At 33.7% G+C, this 21,562-nt stretch overlaps 1 protein-coding gene across 11 annotated transcripts in view; it reads right to left on the minus strand.

The window, feature by feature from the left end:
• The window catches only part of ADGRL2 (adhesion G protein-coupled receptor L2), a 549,783-nt gene that overhangs the window by 12,495 nt on the left and 515,726 nt on the right, over positions 1-21,562 (minus strand). For all 11 annotated transcript variants that reach the window (XM_066268807.1, XM_066268808.1, XM_066268809.1 and 8 more), the window contains 7 exons: positions 14,739-14,864; positions 14,288-14,493; positions 12,465-12,638; positions 11,355-11,564; positions 10,014-10,234; positions 8,629-8,695; positions 48-139 (listed from right to left, as the gene is read on the minus strand). In XM_066268807.1, the coding sequence (XP_066124904.1) occupies positions 48-139; positions 8,629-8,695; positions 10,014-10,234; positions 11,355-11,564; positions 12,465-12,638; positions 14,288-14,493; positions 14,739-14,864 (1,096 nt within the window). The remainder of the gene's footprint in view (positions 1-47; positions 140-8,628; positions 8,696-10,013; positions 10,235-11,354; positions 11,565-12,464; positions 12,639-14,287; positions 14,494-14,738; positions 14,865-21,562) is intronic.

Genomic DNA, 21,562 nt, shown 5'->3' on the forward strand with positions numbered 1-21,562 from the left:
TTTCACTTAGTTTGTCAAGCACTAATATTAAAATATAAAATACTTACTTAATGTTTTCCAACCTGCTAGAATCGGGTTTCAAAGTATTTGAGTGCTTCACCATTTTGCACAGTGTGATCACCAGGAAAATAATATTTAGCTGTTATACCAAAAAGGAAAAAAAAAGAATCAGACCACTACAAGCAAAGAATAAAAAAGTTTTTGAAAATTTATTTAATGAGCAAATACAGTTAAATATCAATGACACTATATAGTAGGCGATAATTCAGTATTAGTTTATATATGCAATGATCAAGTTAAATCTAAATAATAAAATACTCTGGCTATGTATGATAGATTTTTTAATATATCTTTTGACATGAAATTGCAACCTCATTAAATCAGTATCATGTAGTGATGATTAAATAAATTAGACACCTAAATTAGTTTCTTTAGCTAGAGGTACTCCAGGGCCTAAAAGGCAGCTAACAGAAACACTGAAGTAAATTCCTTAGAAAAGGCATTTATATCATATGGTTTATAATGAAGGATTGCTGGATTTGAGACCCTAAGACTTAGCTGAGAGTCTAACTTTTGATTCTGGCTGAATACATGAGGTATCTGCACAATCTGTTTGTAAGGTAACTGTGAGGATCAAATGAAATAAAACATACAAAAAATGTTAGCTACCATATGTAAATTAAGGTAAACTTAAATACACACACACATATATTTGCCATTTAACTATTAAAAGCCATCAGTTTGGCCCTGGCCGGTTGGCTCAGTGGTAGAGCGTCGGCCTGGCGTGCAGGAGTCCTGGGTTCGATTCCCGGCCAGGGCACGCAGGAGAGGCGCCCATCTGCTTCTCCACCCCTCCCCCTCTCCTTCCTCTCTGTCTCTCTCTTCCCTTCCTGCAGCCGAGGCTCCATTGGAGCCAAGTTTGCCCGGGCGCTGAGGATGGCTCTGTGGCCTCTGCCTCAGGCTCTAGAATGGCTCTGATTGCGGCAGAGCATCGCCACCTGGTGAGCGTGCCGGGTGGATCCCGGTCGGGCACATGCGGGACTCTGTCTGACTGCCTCCCCGTTTCCAGCTTCAGAAAAATACAAAATAAATAAATAAATAAATGCCATCAGTTCTTTTTCCCCTAGTCTCTATGTTGTATGGAAATAAGTTACTTTCTGAAGAAAGACTGTTCTAAGTCCCTCTAAAACATTCAGCCATGCAAAACTTCAAGGAGCAGACCAAAGCAAACTGGGGAAGATGAACGCTGACAGGACAAGGTCTGGCAGATGAACAAGAATGAACCCAGAAGAAGAGTTCATGAGGAGAGGTGAGGGTTTGTCATTTACATTTGCTTCTATAGTCAACCCGGCAGAATGCTGGATCGAGGAAAGGCAGTTCCAGTTTTTGGAAGTAAAAATAGAACTAAATTAGACTGGTCCTGGATTTTTTGACATTCTATTTGCTTCGGATTATTACTTGAAAAAATGGAAAAACAAAATTATTTTGTGATCTTCATCTGATTTAAAGACAGTGCAAGCCCAACTGGTATATTCAGAAGACGATCCATTGAATGTGGGATGAAAGCAATGTTTCTTGATGGTAATCAACATAACTTTGTTACAATAACACGATCATTTTGACTGTCATAATATCATGTGACAAAATGATAACATTGTTTAGCCATTCATGACTACTTGATTTTATATTAGAAAAATGATATAAGCCAAAAAATATGTTTTCCAAGTCCTTCCCTAATGAGTTTAGGAATGCAGCAAAGGCTTAATCTGGGCTGTTTATCAATCACTCCCATTCACTGTGCCTTACTTCTCTTAGATGTAGAATTTCTTCTTAGGGGATAAAATGAGGTTAATGGGCATAATTTGTTAATGGGCATAATAAGTGCTGGCAGAAAGAAAGCATTCTATACTAATTACTTGAAAACAAAAGAAACTCTGTTTACAACAGTACTTAAAATACTGGTGTAGACAAATAGTAAATACATTTATAAAAACACTTTTCTAGTTTTACATTCTGAGAACACATTTGGTCAAAACAGAAATAAATGGTTACATTTTCCAGAATATTACACTGCGATACCTTTTATTCACAGATATTTACTTGACTGCTCCATACAAGAATGTGCTTACTGTATTGTGGGGAGGACACAATTTCTGCCTTTGAGAAACTAGAGAAATTCTTCTGGTAGGAGAATAAATATTCAATTTGGTTTTTAAAAAAATTACAACACAGCACCTCTAATTTTTTTAAAGTCAAAAGCAACAGTATTCTTATTATTTATTTTGTATAACAGTAACTCTTAACTAGTAAATTTAAGGAATGGCTAAAAACAAGAACTCTAAATATCCTAAAAATGAACAAAATAAAACCCATGTCAACAGAAAAAATGACAACACTCTTAGATAAAAAAAAAGGCTGCTTCATAGATTCAGTGTTAAAATTCTTTAAATCTCTTCACCCTTCTTTTTCAATGTCCTAATGGAACTATTTATTTCTTTTATTCCAAATTTATGAACCTAGCGTTGCCACCTGACCCTCCTCTCTCTTAAACAATTTCCTGAAGCACAGAAAGCCACAATTTGGTGTTCATTATTCTCTAAGCATATTAACTATCACCTGAGGAATAAAATAGTAATAGTAGTAGTAGTTCATCCCAGGAAAAAAAAGTTATTATACACTACAATGCATAAACTGTAACCAAACAAAGAACGTGATGCAGGCCCTGGTTGGGGGGGTCAGCTGGTTGGAGCACTGTTGTGACTCACCAAGGGTTTGATTCCCAGTCAGGACACACACGAAGAGCAACCAGTGAATGCATGGGTAAGTGGAAAACAGTTCTTTCTCTTCCCCTACCCACTTCCCCTCTCTTTCAAATCAGTAATTTTCTTTTTTAAAAAAGGATGTAAATGTGAAAAAATATGTGGATATATAAAGTATTATGCTGTGAAAAGAAAATAAGTAAAAAATATAAAATTTTGGAGGTGAACCCATCCAAGCGTATTTTTCAATGAAGAAAACCAGGTAAAAATCAGGAACTCATTTTCCAATAAAAATAAAATCTACTACATAAAAAGAGAATTAAAGTTATCAAGTATAATTCAAAGACATTTCCGTCTTGAGACTGAGGACTAAGCAAGTACAATGCCCCACAGAAAATGTATTTCATTTATTCTGTAAAAAGTAGACCGTTAGATATATTTTCCCTTCCTCTCTCTTTATCCTACTGAGATTAATATTATATACACGTGTTTAGTGTTTTTTTCCTAGTTATAAATACAATAGAGTCACAATACATAAAGTTCAGGAATTATGAGGGGTATAGCAATAGCAACCTATAGTCTCATCTCTAGAGCGAGTAGCAAGCAGTAGTTCCCCATACCCCTTCTATTCCTTTGTTGTTCTCTTAAAATATAACTGGCCTGTCATTTCATTAATCTGTGATGTTAAGTTATCTTGCCCAAGATTACTTAGCTACTATAATGTCAGTGCCGATATTCAGTGTACTGTGGTCTGGCTCCATAGACAATAGTCTTTCCACATAAAATTAACCAATTTATTCTGAGGGGGGGGGAAAAAAACAACTCAGCCTTCAAACAAAACAAAGATATATTAGTTTTATATTTTAAAAAGAATTTCACTGCTATAAAGAGTAATCCAATTTACAAATCACTCAGGCGATGAATAATAAATTAGTTAATGTATAAAATACAGCCTCAAAGAAATCCTAAATAACACAAGATATGGTTGTCAGATGGCTTCCACCTGATGGACTTGCTGAAATAACTAATTCTCCATTTCCTTTGTCAAACACGACCATCCCATTATCAGCTAATGGCTAGAAGGCCCACACACGTCTACTCCCACTAGCCAAATTATATGCTTAACAGTTAGCTGTGTTTTCTCAAACCGTTTGTGTTATATTCACATAGTTCAATATCACACAAAGCCATAAAAGCTGAGTGCAAATATAAGGGCTATTGTTTCTCACATATTTATTATCAAATCTTTCTAAAGAATATTTTAAAAGAGAGTCACTTTAAAACCAACTAAAAATAATACGAAAATAATCATAATGCCTCAGAAAGATATTTGACTCAGATGGTTTCAGTGTCTGTGAATTCTCCAATTTAAAGAAACTGTAGATAAAATTAAAGCCAATGCACTAATATTTGGGTACCAAGAAACATATAGTTAAATGCAACACTGTTAGCCTTTGAAATATGATTTAAAGATATAAAAATGTTGAGGTAATTGTATCTTTTATAGGACAAAATACCACCATTTTAAGTCAAAGTTATTATGAAAGAAGGCATGCTAAGACATATAATGTAAATAACACAAGGTGGCCAAAAAAAGGTAAGATAATTTTCCCAAACTCCACATTTAGGAAAACTTACATATTTGTCTTATTCAGACAAATGAAAAAATATTTATCATTTAAGTACTGAACATTTTAATATGTTATTACCAATTTATGTGACAGTAAAATATTTTCTGGAATTTAACAGAACATATACTGAAAGTGTAAACAAAGTGTAAACACAAAGTTTAAATGTTAATTTAGAGTGCTTTTATTTTTCCAATGCTTTAAAAATATAAATGCTAATTTTTATTTTCAAAGAATAAATATTGTTGCTATGATCTTTTCAGGAGATAATATACTCTAATAAGAATGATATTTTGTAGAGTAAAATATTTCAACAGATTCTCCCCTCCCTCTCTTCTAATCCTTTCTTGTTCTCTTAAAATTCAATTAAAAATCTGAACCAACAGACAAAAAAAGACATCTCTGATTAAATCAATCATCCAAAATACCCACTTGAAGACTAAATGTGTTCATTTCAAATAAGTACTGGCTGCAATTCTGAGTTCTCTCTCCTTTGCATTTTTCCCATGACATAAAGGCTCTTTTTAGCCATAGACTTTTGTGCTTTTGTTTCCCCCAGCTCAAGTAATTTCTTTATCCTCATTTTTATTTTGTCCAATTTATTTTCCTGCATTTGGTATGCATTTAAAAAATAAGCCACAACATCAAACAAGGACTCTTCCCCGTTTCTCTTCAATGCCAGTGCAGTCGCTTTTCACCCTCTTGTTCCTTTTTTTCTTTCTAACATAAATACTGAGTTTAAACACAGTATTTTGGGACAGGTTGAGAGGTGTTATACATCAGTGAGAAAGGAAAAAGATGAGTTATAGCTATGTACACAAAGATTTGTCTAAACTGGGTAGGTATGTGTCATTACTCAGTCATTCACATAGCCCCCAGGAAGTACTGGTTAAATAGGACTCTGTTACATGTTGTATGTCAACTCACCAGCCTAAATGCCCACAATGGTGATGGTGATTAATTTTGGAAATGAGGCAACTCATTCAGGAATTAATCAGTTTAACTCTGCTCTGTGTGTGTATATATGTGTATACGTGAACTTGCCTGTGCATGTGTACACAGGTAAACAAGTATATAAACTTCTCTGCAGAAGTCTATGTAAAAGAGTGACAGCATATTCAGAAGGAAAATATTTTCTTATTTACCTAAAAAAGAGTAAATCACAAAATGGGGAATCCTTTCTCTCCCAGTGACAAACAATACTCTTTGACCTCTCCCAAAATAACAACTTTATAAATACTGCTTAATCTTCCAGTATAATTTGCTGATAAAATTCATCATTACTTAATGATATGGTACAGCTAATCATCACCCATATTCATCATGAGAAATTCAAAAACAGGAAAAGGTGCCACAGATGATAGGAATGCACAGTCTGTGTTACAGTCATCAACCTGCTCAATTGAATCACATCCGCCTGAGCTTTAGCAGCTTAAAATTTATTCCACAGCTTGCAGTGCTGACATGGATATGATAAGACAGAAGAACAGAAACACCACTCTGAAGTAACCTAACTGAACTGCACATGTTCTGACCCTTTCTGTCCTCCCTGGAGCTTTTGCTACCTGGCAAATGCAACTCTAAAACTGCACTTGTATCTCCAGATCTTTGCTGTTAGCCAAGCAGAAACCGATTTCTCCCAGGGACTCACAGCCAGAGAGGTGTTCTCTGAAGAAGACTTCTAAATGAGTGTGTGAGCTGAACTCTTACTGAACTGAATTAATTATTAACGATGCAGATGGAGCTGTCCAAATGATAAGAATAGCTCCTGAGGTGTCATGATCCAAGCTTTCATTAAACCATTTCAGGCATACTAATGGTTTCCCACTGCTCATTACTTACAAGCACTTTTCTCATCGATATAATAACTCTAGTGGCCTGTAGGCGAGACATTCAATAGAAATACAGAAGTAGGAAGTTTTATCTTCTGTAGCATGTTATTTTTCTTCATAGGACATTATTAAAGATGCACACTTATTTAATACCACCAAGTTAAACGGTTTCAATTCAGAAAATTTGGAAATGAAAAACTTGTTCTAAGAGTATTCCTTAAAAAGTGTAGTTAGTATACTATAGAATTTATATTATTGAGATTTGTATTTGATTTGACTATTAAATATCCTGTATTACCAGGAGGATATATGCAGGTAAATATATTAATATTCAACAAACATGTATTCTACAATCGTATCATACATATCTCGATTTAGGTTATATGCAAGCTGATGTCTTATACTCTATTCCACTCTTTGGCTCTGTGCTGGGACGATTAGAGGGCAAAGCAATTGCAAGAAAGGAATTACTCTCAGGATCTTTACTGTTATTGCTACCTGCTGTTTTGTTTTGTTTTAAGTTGGGAACACTGTTCCCAAAAGCCCTCCACATCTCAACTTACATGATTTGGTAGAGGATAATGATGACAGTGTAAATGGGCACTATAATACAATGTCCTTTACCCTTTTCCTACTGGAAACTGAGCATATGTGAACATTAACTTCTTCTGCCAAATGAAATGTTTTTTAGTACTTTAAAGCCAGTATTTCTCTTTAGAGATAGAAAATAAAACTGCAGTACAAAAGAAGTAAACACATGATACTTTTATAGACCAAATAGCTCTAAAACGGCGTTTATAATTTTCAAAATTTCAGTATGTTTGACCAAGTGCTGAAGGGAAAAAAAAGCCTGTGGCTTTAAGGATCATACCCCTATTTGCCTTATAATTTGCGAAAGGCTCAGGCTGTGTTAACCAAGAACAAAAACTGGGACAATCACCGGGACTGAATAATTGCAGTGTGGAAGCAGCTTTCCTTGGAACACTTGAGAGTGTTTGACTGGTTTGATTCATACGGCATTCATCTCAAATTTTCATTTTGCTTTGTATAAGTATGTAAAAAAGTCATTTTCATGACAAACGTACATCTACTTAAAGTAGTTTTAAATTTCCTTGCACTACTGAAACCCATAATTTTGTGAAACACTAGTTAACCATAGAAATATCTTAATAGGCCAATTTGTGTCTATTTTTAAAGAGAAAAGAACACTTAAATAGTAATAAAAAGATGTAGGCAATACTTAAACTTGTTTATATTTCTCTTTCAATCTTATAACAATCAGCAACACCTATTTCTAACAACTTAAAGCTATAACAAAGTGAAAAATATATAAATACAAATATTTTAGGTACATATTTAAATTTTAACTATATTTCAAATATTTGACTAACAATTACAAAGTTTAAAAAATGACTTATTGTCAATATACTTACATCAAATTTATTTTAAAATAAGTTATTTGTTATTTTAAGCCTTAGAAAAGTAATTTTATTTCTAATGAGACTAAATATCTATGATTTATCATTCATTTATTAATCTAAGCTTAATATACATTACTGACAATGACATACCTTACAAAGTGGTCCTGCCGATATTTAAAGCACGTACCTGGCACTATACATACTTATTACAATATTACTGTCTATATTCCCTGTGCTGTAATTTATATCCCTGTGACTGTTCTGTAACTACCAGTCTGTACTTCTTAATCCCTTTACCTTTTTCATCCCCAAAGTCTCTCCCCTCTGGCAATCAATTTGTTCTTTGAAACTAATACAAAAGAATACTGAATGCAAAACACAATTTGAAAAAACAATTTTTTTAAATCTATCCTGAAAGAAACTTAGGGTATGCACATTTATTTAAAAGTACTAAATTACTGTGTGGGAATTAAGATACTAAATATTAAGTAATGTTCTTTTCACTTAATTCATAAATGCATACAGGATTGGTACAGTACTGATATTATAGATTATGGAGACATAACTTTTTGAATTAAAATTCTTAGCAAAAGAACTCAACTACTCAAAAACAAAATATGCTATACATGTCAGTTATTCCGTTCTCATTATCATACTCGTTTCAAAACATGCAATCCCAACATAACATATACGAGTAGATTTTCAGAGATTATGACATGATGTTTTTATTGAACTAAATTAAAAATGAGGAAAAGTACTTTTTAGAGAAGAATTTTCAGAAACAGTACTAATTAGCAGCAAGGGTATAAACTCTCAATAATAGCATAATACTTAAAATATACCACTTAATTTGACCCCATAAGCTAGACATGTTTATAACCTTTGAATAGATAACAATAAAACAAACTATCCCCTTTTTAATAGTACTGCTAAAGCAGCAAGCTAAAATGAAAGTAAAAAGAGTCTGCTACCAGAAGAGTCTGCTTACCAGAATAATGAAGGTAGCAGGTCCAATGAAACTCCATATAAAATAGTTATCAACATGAAGCCAGCAACTATTATGAAAAGAAAACAGTATGTATTAAAGTAGCTCCAATGGAGCCTCAATATCACAAGGAAAATAGAAATTTAAAATTTTAACAAACAAAACTATCTTTACATTTGCCTTTTAAAATTCATTCATCTTGGGCAAGAACAATTTTATTAATTCTGAATTGGCTTTGACTAAAAAAGTAGTAATTTATTTACTTCAACATACTGGTTTTCATTTCAGGTTTTAAGTTTGATAAAAACATAGTTATGTTTGTATGAGGGAATAATAAACCGATCACATCCCAATCCTTAGTTGTTATGGTCTCAGACTTGACTAAGAAAAACTTGAAACTCAATACTCCAAAATATCTCATGATTTAAAAATTTTTATCTTCAACTTTTGCTTTTCAAATATATCTGTGAACTAAAATGGTTAACCCTATGACACATAACTAACAAAAAAAAATGTTTATGTTATGACTGTTGCCAAACTGTATAGCATAAATCTAATACCTCCACTGGGAATGGATGAATACTAGAAAAATAAAATCAGGGCAGAGACTCATACATTATTAGAGTAAATGATGCATGAACTTATTAAGACAGATTTTACTTAGTGGTTCATATAACTCTGAATCCCTGCTGAATTTCTTTTATTTGTCTTTCATCATCTGTACAGTCAAAAGCTTTCTTTAGTCCAAAGAATCTTTATATAACTAATTTTATCAAAGGAAAAAAATAAACAGAATTGGATGGCAAATTCATGCCTCTAGCAAATAAAATCTTTAGAAACATGGCGGTGTCTACCTTCTGTCACTTTCCATAAATATCTGTATTTTTACAAATGAAAGACAGGGACTGATTTTAATCCTCTCAAACTGCCTGATAAAATATTATCAAAGTAAAAACATATGGGAAGGAATACACTAGTGTCACAATTCAGAATGAGAGCTAGCTAGAGGCTGGGCCTCACAAAGAGACCTAATGAAGCACTAGCTCAAAACTGAATAGTTAAACCTGTCAGATGCTTTAAGTTCAGATGAATTTTTACTTAATATCTTTCTAAGGCCAAAAAGTTATTTACTTTTTCAATTTGTTTCAGGTCAATCTTTTGTGTTAAAAAGAAAGTCTATAATTTAGAATCTGCCTCGCAGGAGTACAAATCCTCTGAACCTAGAAAATTATAAAAGACTTGATTGTAATTTGTGCACGGCATGCCCATTCTCTTACCAATAAAGCTTTCAGAGGCTATTTCAGTCTGTCAGGGAATGTCACTGACAGCTAACAAGCTTTAAAAAATTATTCACTTGAAAAACACTCAGGTCACTTGCAATTACTTACACTTTTTTGGTTCCATAGCTCTTGTAGTCAATAGCAGCTGAAACGCCAACCACTGTAGCAGGAAACAAGTAACCAGCAACATAGTAGTATTTCTTCCTTGAATATTCACTTTCAAAAACTTCAACTAACATTAGGTAGAGCTGCACACCTTCTAAGCACATCCAAGCAAAAGCAGCCAAGAAGAAGAAGTGTAGAAGTCCTGCAAATATTGGGCATGCAATCTATAAAGGAAAAAAGCAAAAAAAAACACAAAAGAGAACACATGAAATGTCAACAGCCCGCTCCAAAACTGTAAAAACAGTCACTGATGGTGCTCATTATTGTCTTTAAAACACACTATTATTTAAATACTGCTCTGTAAGAAATTGTTTGTTAAAAGAACTGCCGAATTTTAAGATTTTAATGCCTATAGTATAATGCCAGGTGTGGTAGAAAGTTCATCACTTTAAGACATTACTATTTGCAGTGAATTTTTTTTATTTCAAGAAATAAAACATATCTTAATTTCGCTTCTAGAATTATCCATCATGAAATCTGAATATTCTACTTGCACGTGATCTGTTTCATAAGTCTTTAGAACAGTTGTTTTCAAATATATTGTTTTTGTACCAGATTTTTAAAAATTTGCTTTAATAAGAAAAAAACCTCAACTCTAATTACCTAACATTATTGTCCTCTCCTACGTGGAGCATTCTTAAATTTATCACAGTGCAGATGAATACAGGGTGAAAAATTAACTAATTATTAAGTTCTGTTTCCAACACAGAAACTTCATGAATAAAGCATTCAGAATATGAAGAAATTACCATTGGTCTGAGTAACTATGTGAGAAAATTAAAATGTAAAAACAGGATCTTTCCATTTCAGTATCTCCAGCATTCTTTTTTTTTTTTAATTTTTATTTATTCATTTTTAGAGAAGAGAGGGAGAGACAGAGAGAGAGAGAGAGGAGAGACAGAGAGAGAGAGGGGGGAAGAGCTGGAAGCATCAACTCCCATATGTGCCTTGACCGGGCAAGCCCAGGGTTTCGAACCGGCAACCTCAACATTTCCAGGTCGACGCTTTATCCACTGCGCCACCACAGGTCAGGCCTCCAGCATTCTTCTAATCAAATTATGTGTCTGAAATAACAACTTAGAAAAATGCAACTGACCCTTAATACAAAAAATGAATTAACTCACAATTTTACTTAATGATTGGGCTATTACAAATTAGCTTGCAATATTGCCATGCCAATTAAATTGTTAAAAGGTCAAATATTAATATCAGCATATGAGTGGATTGACACTTGTTATAATAATTTTCAGCGGTCCAAGGTCAATAAACTGAAGGGGTGCTTACCTTGTACTCTGTCTTCTCAATGCCTATTAGATAAATAAATTCAGCAATGAAAAGGTTGATACAAAGATTCTTGTGAATAGTATTACGGTCACTCTGCAGACCACGGAAAAAGCAGAAGGTGAAGATGCAGACAGCCAGGCAAACAAGGGAAATGACAATTCCCACCCAGGTGATGACTGTAAGAAGTAATTCGTGAACTCCATCTTTGTACTGAAAATAGAAAACATATAAGGGACATTAATATTCCTGCATTATATCAACTAATGATAAGACAGCTTTCATGTATGATGGTTCATCTTTTAATACTAAACTCTCTGAATCTTCATGTGTGTTCAAACAAGGCTCAATAATAAACATAAATTTTGATCACAGAACAGTTCAATATTATCAATTTTTATAACCAAAGAATGAGCTATGGAAGTGGAAGATCTTACTAGAAAGTAATACAAGAGTCCAATTATTTCAAAATGACTGAAATACCTACATAAACATACAGAAAATATATAAAAGAATAAAGGATATTTAGTTATGATTAAAATAATTGGTATTTAAATGACTTTCCAGGCTAACACAGTCAAATTTTAAGTTTGAACTGTCTCTTTGGATTTTCATATTATATTTGTATAGTAAGAGTCAAGTACACAACAGATCTGAGAGCTTTTGTGCTGTTTCCTAAAATAGTTTTATGTACTGGCTACCATTCTCTGATTTACAAAAATAAATACTAAGAAACATTCTAGAAACCATTCTGACCTTTCAAAATCTGCAGTTTTCCAGCGTGCAAAATGATTAGGCAACTTAAGGTAAAAGTTGTAAAATGAGACTTGAATATTCAAGACGAGGAGGGTATATTCAACTTCAGATCTATTGCTAACCATCTCTGCCAAACACCTGCCCTAAAAGGAACTTGAACCAGGTCTGTATAGCTTATGATTTTGAGAAGTAACAATAAATACAGTGTCAAAGTGGCCTGAGTAGAAACAAATAGAGATCCATATTACATTGTTTGCTATTTAGTTACAATTAGCACCCAAAGAAGGGACTATTACACAAGGTGTTTTGAATCTCTGAGGTTTTTCTCTGCTACTAGTTAGAAATGCAAATACTTACTGCAGTTTCCCTGTGGGCCATGAGAATTGCAAAATTGGTCAGGTGGCTGCATGCACATGTTGTACGAGTTTTGTTAGTGTCAACGAGCTTGCAGCCCTGGGTAGACCAATATCCCATCATAGTTCTCTCTGAGTAGTTCCAGAAGGAGCAATTTGCATTGAAATAATTGTCAGGCTGGGAAATAAAATGACAAGATAAAATTAGGGTTTTATACTCTAAGATGGCAATAGCAATTGTTTAATATGTGTAAAAGGTAATTTGGATTAAACTTTGCATGTTTCAGACTATAAAGTTTTTTATCAGAAAAACTGTAGACTGTGTTAAACAAGGCAGATACCTAACTTAAAAGGGGCTTTGCAGTCCAAGACACTTTCAAGTGCACTCTAACTCACCAACGACCCATTTCACGCAATTATAATTTCCACAGCATGATTTCACATATTGATAGCACATTAGAATCATTTATTTTCCTTTCCTGACAAAATGAGACTCATGAATTTGTTCTAAGGAAATTCTACAGGGACCAAGTGTTTTACCATCCATTTCCCAGGTTGGTTCAGTTTTGTTCTCACTGACACGTTGGCAACATCAGAACTCTTAAAAGAGAATCAGCTGCAGCAGCTATAAGACAACACACAAATTTTGCCAATTCTTTTGCCAATTCTGGAGAACCACTTGGCTATTTGTGGACCCTTAATTACTTTATGCTTAACAGCCAAACTTCTGTAGTTTTCCACAACACAGTGTAAATCTTTAACTACCAAATTGCATGCTAAGTCATATCTCTAATCCCTGACATCTAAAAACACAATGCTTGATATCAACTGTGTCAACTATGATCAGTGAAACCAAAAAAGATCCGCCACACTAAAAAGGGAGAGTCCTAACAGTTAATACTTGGCTATTCTGCAGCTAAGGTAAGGTTAATTTTCATTCTAAAACAAATTATAGTCATTTGCATTTTCCTCTTGATTACTTTATTGGCTTTCTTTAAGAATACACTTAAGTTCTGCCCCAGCCAGTTGGTTCAGCAGTAGAGCGTCAGCCCAGCGTGTGGAAGTCCCGAGTTCGATTCCTCACCAGGGCACACAGGAAAAGCACCTGTCTGCTTCTCCACTCTTGCCCCTCTCCTTTCTATCTCTCTCTTGCCCTCCCACAGCCAAGGCTCCATAGGAGCAAAGTTGACCCAGGCACTGAGGATGGCTCCATGGCCTCCACCTCAGGCACTAGAATGGCTCTGGTTGCAGCAGAGCAACGCCTCAGATGGGCAGAGCATCACCTCCTTGTGGGCATGCCAGGTAGATCCCATTTGGGCACAGGTGGGAGTCTGTCTGTTGCCCCCCACTTCTCTCTTCGGGAAAAAAATAATAATACACTTAAGTTCTAATAATCTTCTAATAATTGCCTGGTCTGTGTTGTGCAGTGGATAAAGCGTCAACCTGGAACACTGAGGTCACCAGTTCGAAACCCTGGGCTTACCCAGTCAAGACACATATGGGAGTTGATGCTTCTTGCTCCTCTCCCTCCCCCTTCTCTCTCTCCTCTCTAAAATGAATCGATTTTTTAAAAATCTTAAAAAAATAAAATTAAATTTAAAAAGTTCTAATAATCACAACCTCACTGAATATAAAGTATGTTCAGAGTCTTAAAAACTTGTGCCTCTGACTTAGTCCAACATTTGAAATTCAAATGGAAAGATCCTTTCTTTCCATTCTGCCACCCCCATTCCCCTTTCCCTAGCCCTATCTCTAGCAAGTCAACTCTGCTTTCCTTCCTCACTGGTTTTATAACCCCCCACCACTTCATTAACACACATAACTCACATCAATGTGTGGCAGGGTAAAAAGCACAGGATCTGTCAAGTATACTCGGCTGGATTCTTTATTGATTGAAACTGAAATGACATGGGAATTCACGGCAATGGTGCTATTACGACCAATAAAGTCAGCACCCAGTTTTATGGTGGCATTTTCTGTGCTGAGGAACTGTCCCAGACTCCGGTAAATGATGAATACCAACTTTGCAAGCCCTAGGAAAGTAAAAATAGTCAAATGACTTTACAGGAACTATGTGTCTGAATAAAAAGAAAGATACATTAAAATAAGAATAAAAGGAAAAAGTCCTTATGAATCTTTATTTAAATTGAGTTTATTGGGCGAAAGTCAAGTATTACTATAAATCTGCTTTTAATGTTAAGCTGTATTTATTACATTAGGAGTCATATACTCAGCATTTTAGAACACAGGTTTAACTGAAAAAATGATTCCATCTTACCATTCCTGCTGTTCTGTTTGACAGTGTTTGCAGAGAGCTGGATTGAACTGCCTGCGCCTTTGATGCCTAGAGGAAATTTGAAGTCTTGGACCTGTCCTTCTGTACTGAGCACTGCAACTTCCAGAACTGGATGAGGCAAAGGAACAAAGGAGGAGGAATAAAAGGGCATTCATTCTTTAAACTACAAAGAGCAAATGATAATTGCATGAAAACCATTATTTCTTTTTATCTACTTAAAAAACTTCACTGTTAGATTTCAACAAAACATGAACTAAATTGCTCTAAGAAGTTCTTAAGCCTTAACCACTCTAAAAAAATTCATATAATCATTTTATATATTTCATATATACAGCATTATATAAACATTTTCTTTATAGCTTTATATTTTTGTCCTGAACTAATTCCAGACATTTAAACTATGTCTATGAAAGTGTATGAATTCGTAATTCAAAACTTTCAGTTTCATATAAGTCATTAAAAGGATTTCAAAATGATTTTTTTTGGCTCCTTATGTAAATAACTTTTCAGTGGCCATTTACTTGTCAATGGTAAAACTATGAAGAATAAATTTCAATGTCTTTATTGCATGTATACATCTATTTATATGTACACGATACATTTTACTATGTAAGACTACAAAGGTCAGTTTTGCAAGCAATAGATTTTTCTCTAATTTCTAAAAGTAGTAAGAACAGAACAGCTTATTTATGAGTAAATGCCTGGCATAATGTTAAAACTCCCCATTAATTCTCACTAGTAACCATCAATCTTTACATATTTAAGTTGGGCAAAATAGGCCCCATGTGCCAAATCTGGCCTGCCACCTGTTTTCGGAAATAAAGTTATATTGGAACACAGCCATGCTTACTTACTTACATATTGTCTTATGGCTGCTTTGGAGATATAATGCCAGTTAAATATTTGTAACTCAAACCACATGTACTGAAAAGACTAAAGTATATAACTATTTGGGGTTTGACAGTAAAAGTTAAATAGCTAACCAAGGGTAACACATACTCAATAATTCAATGGAGTATATCCTTGAATAGTTATTTGTATACTTAAACAAATATCAATATATGTTTGTGTGTGTGTGTGTGTGTACATGCATACACAACACAATTAATTCACCCACTTTCTTTTTACCAAAATGAGCTTATTTCATTATAGAAAAACGCTTGGATACTAACTTACTTTTTATCTTTCACAACTTTGTTTTGTAAAATACATATAAATTTTGTTGAAAATACGAAATCATAACACTGGGAGATATTTTTAAATTGATTTGAGAGAGATAGATAAACATCAATTTGTTGTTTGGTTTATTTAAACATTCACTGGTTGATGCCTGTATGTGCCCTGACCAGGAGTGGAACCCATAACCTTGGCATATCAGGACAAAACTCGAACTAACTGAACTAACCAGCCAGAGTAGTGATATTTTTATAAGCTAACAGATCACATGTCAAGCACCTAAAATACAAGTTTATAATGAAGAGTTATATAACTCCTAGAATTCCATAAGCTGCAGGCGCTGGTTGAGATACTTCTTTTATCAATCTGTGCTTAGAAAGATTAAGCTGGAGAATGCTCTCTTGTCCTCCTATCAGATTCCACGTGGGGAGGGGGAAAGAAGAGTGACAAAAATATGCATCTAATATATACCTCTCTCTTCTCTTCACTGAAAGGCACTCTAAATTATTATTAAAACAAGACGAAAGACAGGGTAAAAGAAAAAAATCCTTTGAGATTCATAAAATGTTCCAAATACAGATATACATGTACTAAGAGTTAATTTCATTCAAGACATATTTACTTATTTAGTAAAATCACATCTACTACATATATAAGTGTAAGAGTATTTAATAAAATATACACACTAAGTACAACATCCTAAACAAATTGAATTTAACTCAAAAAGGTTTACAGGAGTTAACAATGCATTACAAAATATACAGCTATAACTCACAAAATTAAGAAATTAAAGCAGAAAGAATTCAACAAGTTTCCATACCCATTCAATATAAGTAATAGACAAAATAATTTGAATAAAAAGAAAATTCCTTGCTCAGATAAAGGTCTAGTTAGATAAGGGTTATTTTTCCAAACTTACAGCAAAAAATAGTGAAAAACTCCAGAAGCATTCCTTGGAAAGTCAGGATGATTCCTATCATATATTTTATTTAGCATTATATTAAAAGACCAGTTAATACAGTAATTCAAGAAAAACAAGATATAAAGACTGGAAGGAAAAAGCAAACTGTTACTACTTGCAGAAAATATAATTAACAACACAGTGTCTTAAGGAAGACTCTATACTATGAGAAGTAAACAAATTTAGCGAGGCTACCATTAGCAAAGTCAATGGTGTTCCAATAGACCAACGAACAAACAATTAAAAAATGTAATTTTCACATGATGCAGTGTGTAGAATTACTGAGTTTCACGCCCAAACATATACCCCAATAAATTCAATTAAAAATAAATTAAAAATTAAGACTTTATAATTCAAAAGAATTAAGTTTAATAAAATTTAATTTTATTTACAATAAAAGCCAATAGTGTAAGTTATCAAGAAATAAACCTAATAAAGAAAGTACAAGCTATTATTGGGAAAAAAACTTTACTAATAAAAGTTTTTAATTAAATGGGAAGAACTTTATTAAAAGACCTAATAACAAACGGAGGATTATATTATGGTCTTATTTGAGAGAACACAACAAGTAAATCTGTGAGACACTTATTTTAAAATCAATCTATAAACTCAGTCTAACTGATTAAAAATTCCAACAAGATTTTTGAATATATTTAAGTTAATAAACAAATTTAAAAATTTATATGGGGGAAGACATGCCAAAAAACAGCCAAGGCAATTAATTCCTTAAGGAGCAGAACTGAAAGATCTCACCAGATATTATTATTACTGAAACAAAAGCAAGAAGGTATAACCCATACTCCTTACATGTACATAAACTTGATACATGACAGATGTCATTATAAACCACTGAGGAAAGGAAATTATTATGTAACTAATAGTACTGAACAACTAATTATTCTTATGGAAAAGAAAAATCAAATTAGTCCCCTCCCTCACATCATAAACTAAAATAAGTTCCAGGTAGATTAAAGACATAATTTAAAAATGGCAAAGTTTTATCATTGCCAAAAAAAAAAAAAAGATCTTTATAACTGCAAAGTAGAGAAAATTTTCTTGGGTAGGAACCAAGGAGGAAAAATACTTAAGTAAAATACCAAACGCACCATAAATTTTATTTCATTAGTCTACAAATCAAAAGATATTATAAACAGTAAAAGAGAGAAGGCACAAATAAAAAAAAAAAGCAAATTATATAATACTCAAGGATTGGTGTCCAGAATGTATTATCCATTGAGAAATACGTGAACAAGAAAAATTTGTAGACAACAAATTTACAGGAGATAAAACTAAACACCCAATAACTGTATTAAATTGTCAAAGAACTACAACTACAACAATAATGTGATCAAGTCAAACCCATTAAAATGACAAATTTATGTCAATTATAAAGTGTTAGCAAAGACAGTGACTGGAAATAATGTTATTACACGTGATACTGTAAAATGGTAAAAACAATATTAGAAAGGAATTTGGCAGTATTTAGCAAAGTTGAAGATAGGCATCCTCTGTCACTCAAAAATTCTATTTCTAAGTATGTGTGTGCATGTGTGTCAAGAAGCCATATATATATATATATGAACAAAAACTTTCACTGCACTTTTCTTTAGGGTATCAGAAAAACAAAAAGCATAAACCACTAAAATAACTATCATTGGCACAAATAAGTAACTGTGAAGTCTTCTTAGATCAGATGAATGAATTGGAGATGCACAATGTATAATTATGAACATCATCATGGTAGAGAAAAATTATACAATTACAGTTGTAGTGTGAAGTCATTAACTTTACAACATAAAAATTGTTAAATGTACATTACCTGTATAACAACAAAAAAATGTTTAAGCATACTAATGCTAACAAATAATTTAAGGATGATGGCTACTCTTGTCTTGATTTGACCAGGAAGGAGTCGTCCCAGGAGATTTATGCATTATCTAAAACTATTTCTTTCCCCCCAAGACTGAATGAATATGGTAAAATACTAAAATGAGGCTCAGCTGGGTAACTGGAGCACAGATGTTTATGATATCCTCAATTTCTGTATGCTTGAAATAATGCATGCCTTGTTCAATAGATTTCCTGAGAGTGAATACACTTGATTCATAGAAGAGCCACCCAGAGCCTCACTCACAGCCAAAGCTGTATATAGGATTTTAATATATTTCTCTGTCCTTCTATTTTTCAAATTCATCAGAGAGAACTTGCTGCAATGAGATGAAAGGGGAAGTAAAGTACAACATACAGGGAAAACTGTAACTTCTGCCAGGAGACTCACCACATTCTAGGCTCCGTCAACTTGAGTCCCAGAGTAAAAAGAAATTGGAGTCGAGACTGTGATGACAGGAAGCAGAGCCAAAGCCAAGCCTCAATGGTGATGCAGCATGAAGAAGTTTAAATCTTTGTTGTTGTGAGTTGCTGTGACTTTGGGGTATTTGTCACTACAACATAACTAAGCTTAAATGAATAGATACAATCATGTCTGACTGCTAAGCCTACTGGGAAAATAAATGATAGGGAATTTTATACTGGATGAATTAGGCAGATAATATCTAAACCTCCTAATCCAGGGGTCCCCAAACTACGGCCCGAGGGCCGCATGCGGCCCCCTGAGGCCATTTATCCGGCCCCCACCGCACTTCCGGAAGGGGCACCTCTTTCATTGGTGGTCAGTGAGAGGAGCATAGTTCCTATTGAAATACTGGTCAGTTTGTTTACTTGTTCTTTATTTTAAATATTGTATTTGTTCCCATTTTGTTTTTTTACTTTAAAATAAAATATGTGCAGTGTGCATAGGGATTTGTTCATAGTTTTTTTATAGTCCGGCCCTCCAGTGGTCTGAGGGACAGTGAACTGGCCCCCTGTGTAAAAAGTTTGGGGACCCCTGACCTAATCAATCATAAGCTCACAAAGAAAAACAACCAAACATATTCTTGAATATGATGCAATAAAAAGTTCTTAGGGGGAGAAAATGAAACCTGACCCGATCAAGCCTCCTGATCTAATTATCAGTATATATCAATCATGGTTAAATGATTATCATGACGATGAAATAAACCAAACAGAGAATGTGGGATATTCTACAATACAAATTATTCACTTAATTTCTTCAACAAAAATGAAAAAGATTTAAAAAAATAAGCTGTAGGGAGAAATGGCTTTTAATTAAGAGAGACTCAAACAATGTATCAATCAAAAGTATGACAAGAACTTGTTTGTGCCCTGCTTAGTTTTTAAAGTGTGACAATGACCTGTTTTTTTTAAATATAGTATATTTATTAAAGTATTCAGTAATAATAACACAATATTAGGATTTAAAATAATACAATGGCAAGAAGAGTAAGTGAAACAGAATTAGTTTAGATGTTGAAGCTGGGAAATAACTTATCAAAATTAAAAACTCCGCTGCTCTCAAGACATTGTTAAAAATTTTTTTTAAAAAGTTACACATTGATAGAGCATCAGCCCAGTGTGTGGGAAAAGCATTTGATAAAATACAGCACATATTTATGATCAAAACTTTCAGCAAAGTGGGAATACAGGGAACATACCTCAACATGATAAAGGCCATCTATGACAAACCCACAGCCAACATCATACTCATTGGGCAAAAATTAAAAGCAATCCCCTTAAGATCAGGAATAAGGCAGGGGTGCCCCCTTTCACCACTCTTATTCAACATAGTCCTGGAAGTCCTAGCCACAGCAATCGGACAAGAAGAAGAAATAAAAGGCATCCAAATTGGAAAAGAAGAAGTAAAACTCTCATTATTTGCAAATGATATGATACTGTATATAGAAAACCCTAAAGTCTCAGTCAAAAAACTACTGGACCTGATAAATTAATTCAGCAAGGTGGCAGGATATAAAATTAAACCTCAGAAATCAGAGGCATTTCTATACACCAACAATGATTGTCAGAAAGAGAAATTAAGGAAACAATCCTCTTCATTACTGCAACCAAAAAAATACAGTACCTAGGAGTAAATTTAACCAAGGAGATTAAAGATTTCTACTTGGAAACTATAAAACATTGATAAAAGAAATCAAGGAAGATACAAACAAGTGGAAGCATATACCGTGCTCATGGTTATAGGAAGAATAAACATCATTAAAATGTCTATATTGCCCAAAGCAATTTATAAATTCGATGTAATACCAATTAAAATACCAATGACTTACTTCAAAGATAAAGGAAAAATATTCCAAAAATTTATACGGAACCAAAAAAGAACATGAATAGCTTCAGCAATCCTGAAAAGGAAGAATAAAGTGGGAGGTATCACTTCCTGATATCAAGTTATACTACAAGGCCATTGTACTTAAAATAGCCTGGTACTGGCATAAGAACAGGCATATAGATCAATGGAACAGAACAGAGAACCCAGAAATAAACCCACAGCTCTATGGTCAACTGATATTTGACAAAGGAGGTAACAGCATACAATGGACCAAAGACAGCCTCTTTAATAAATGGTGTTGGGAAAATTGGACAGCTACCTGCAAAAAAATGAAACTAGACCACCAACTTACACCAATCACAAAAATAAACTCAAAATGGATAAAAGACTTAAATGTAAGCCATAAAACCATAAGCATCTTAGAAGAAACATAGGCAGTAAGCTCTTCAACAATATATTGGAGAGCAGCAATATTATTTGCTGATTTAT

The sequence above is a fragment of the Saccopteryx bilineata genome, chromosome 3 (genome assembly GCF_036850765.1).
Source record: "Saccopteryx bilineata isolate mSacBil1 chromosome 3, mSacBil1_pri_phased_curated, whole genome shotgun sequence".
Taxonomy (NCBI): domain Eukaryota; kingdom Metazoa; phylum Chordata; class Mammalia; order Chiroptera; family Emballonuridae; genus Saccopteryx; species Saccopteryx bilineata.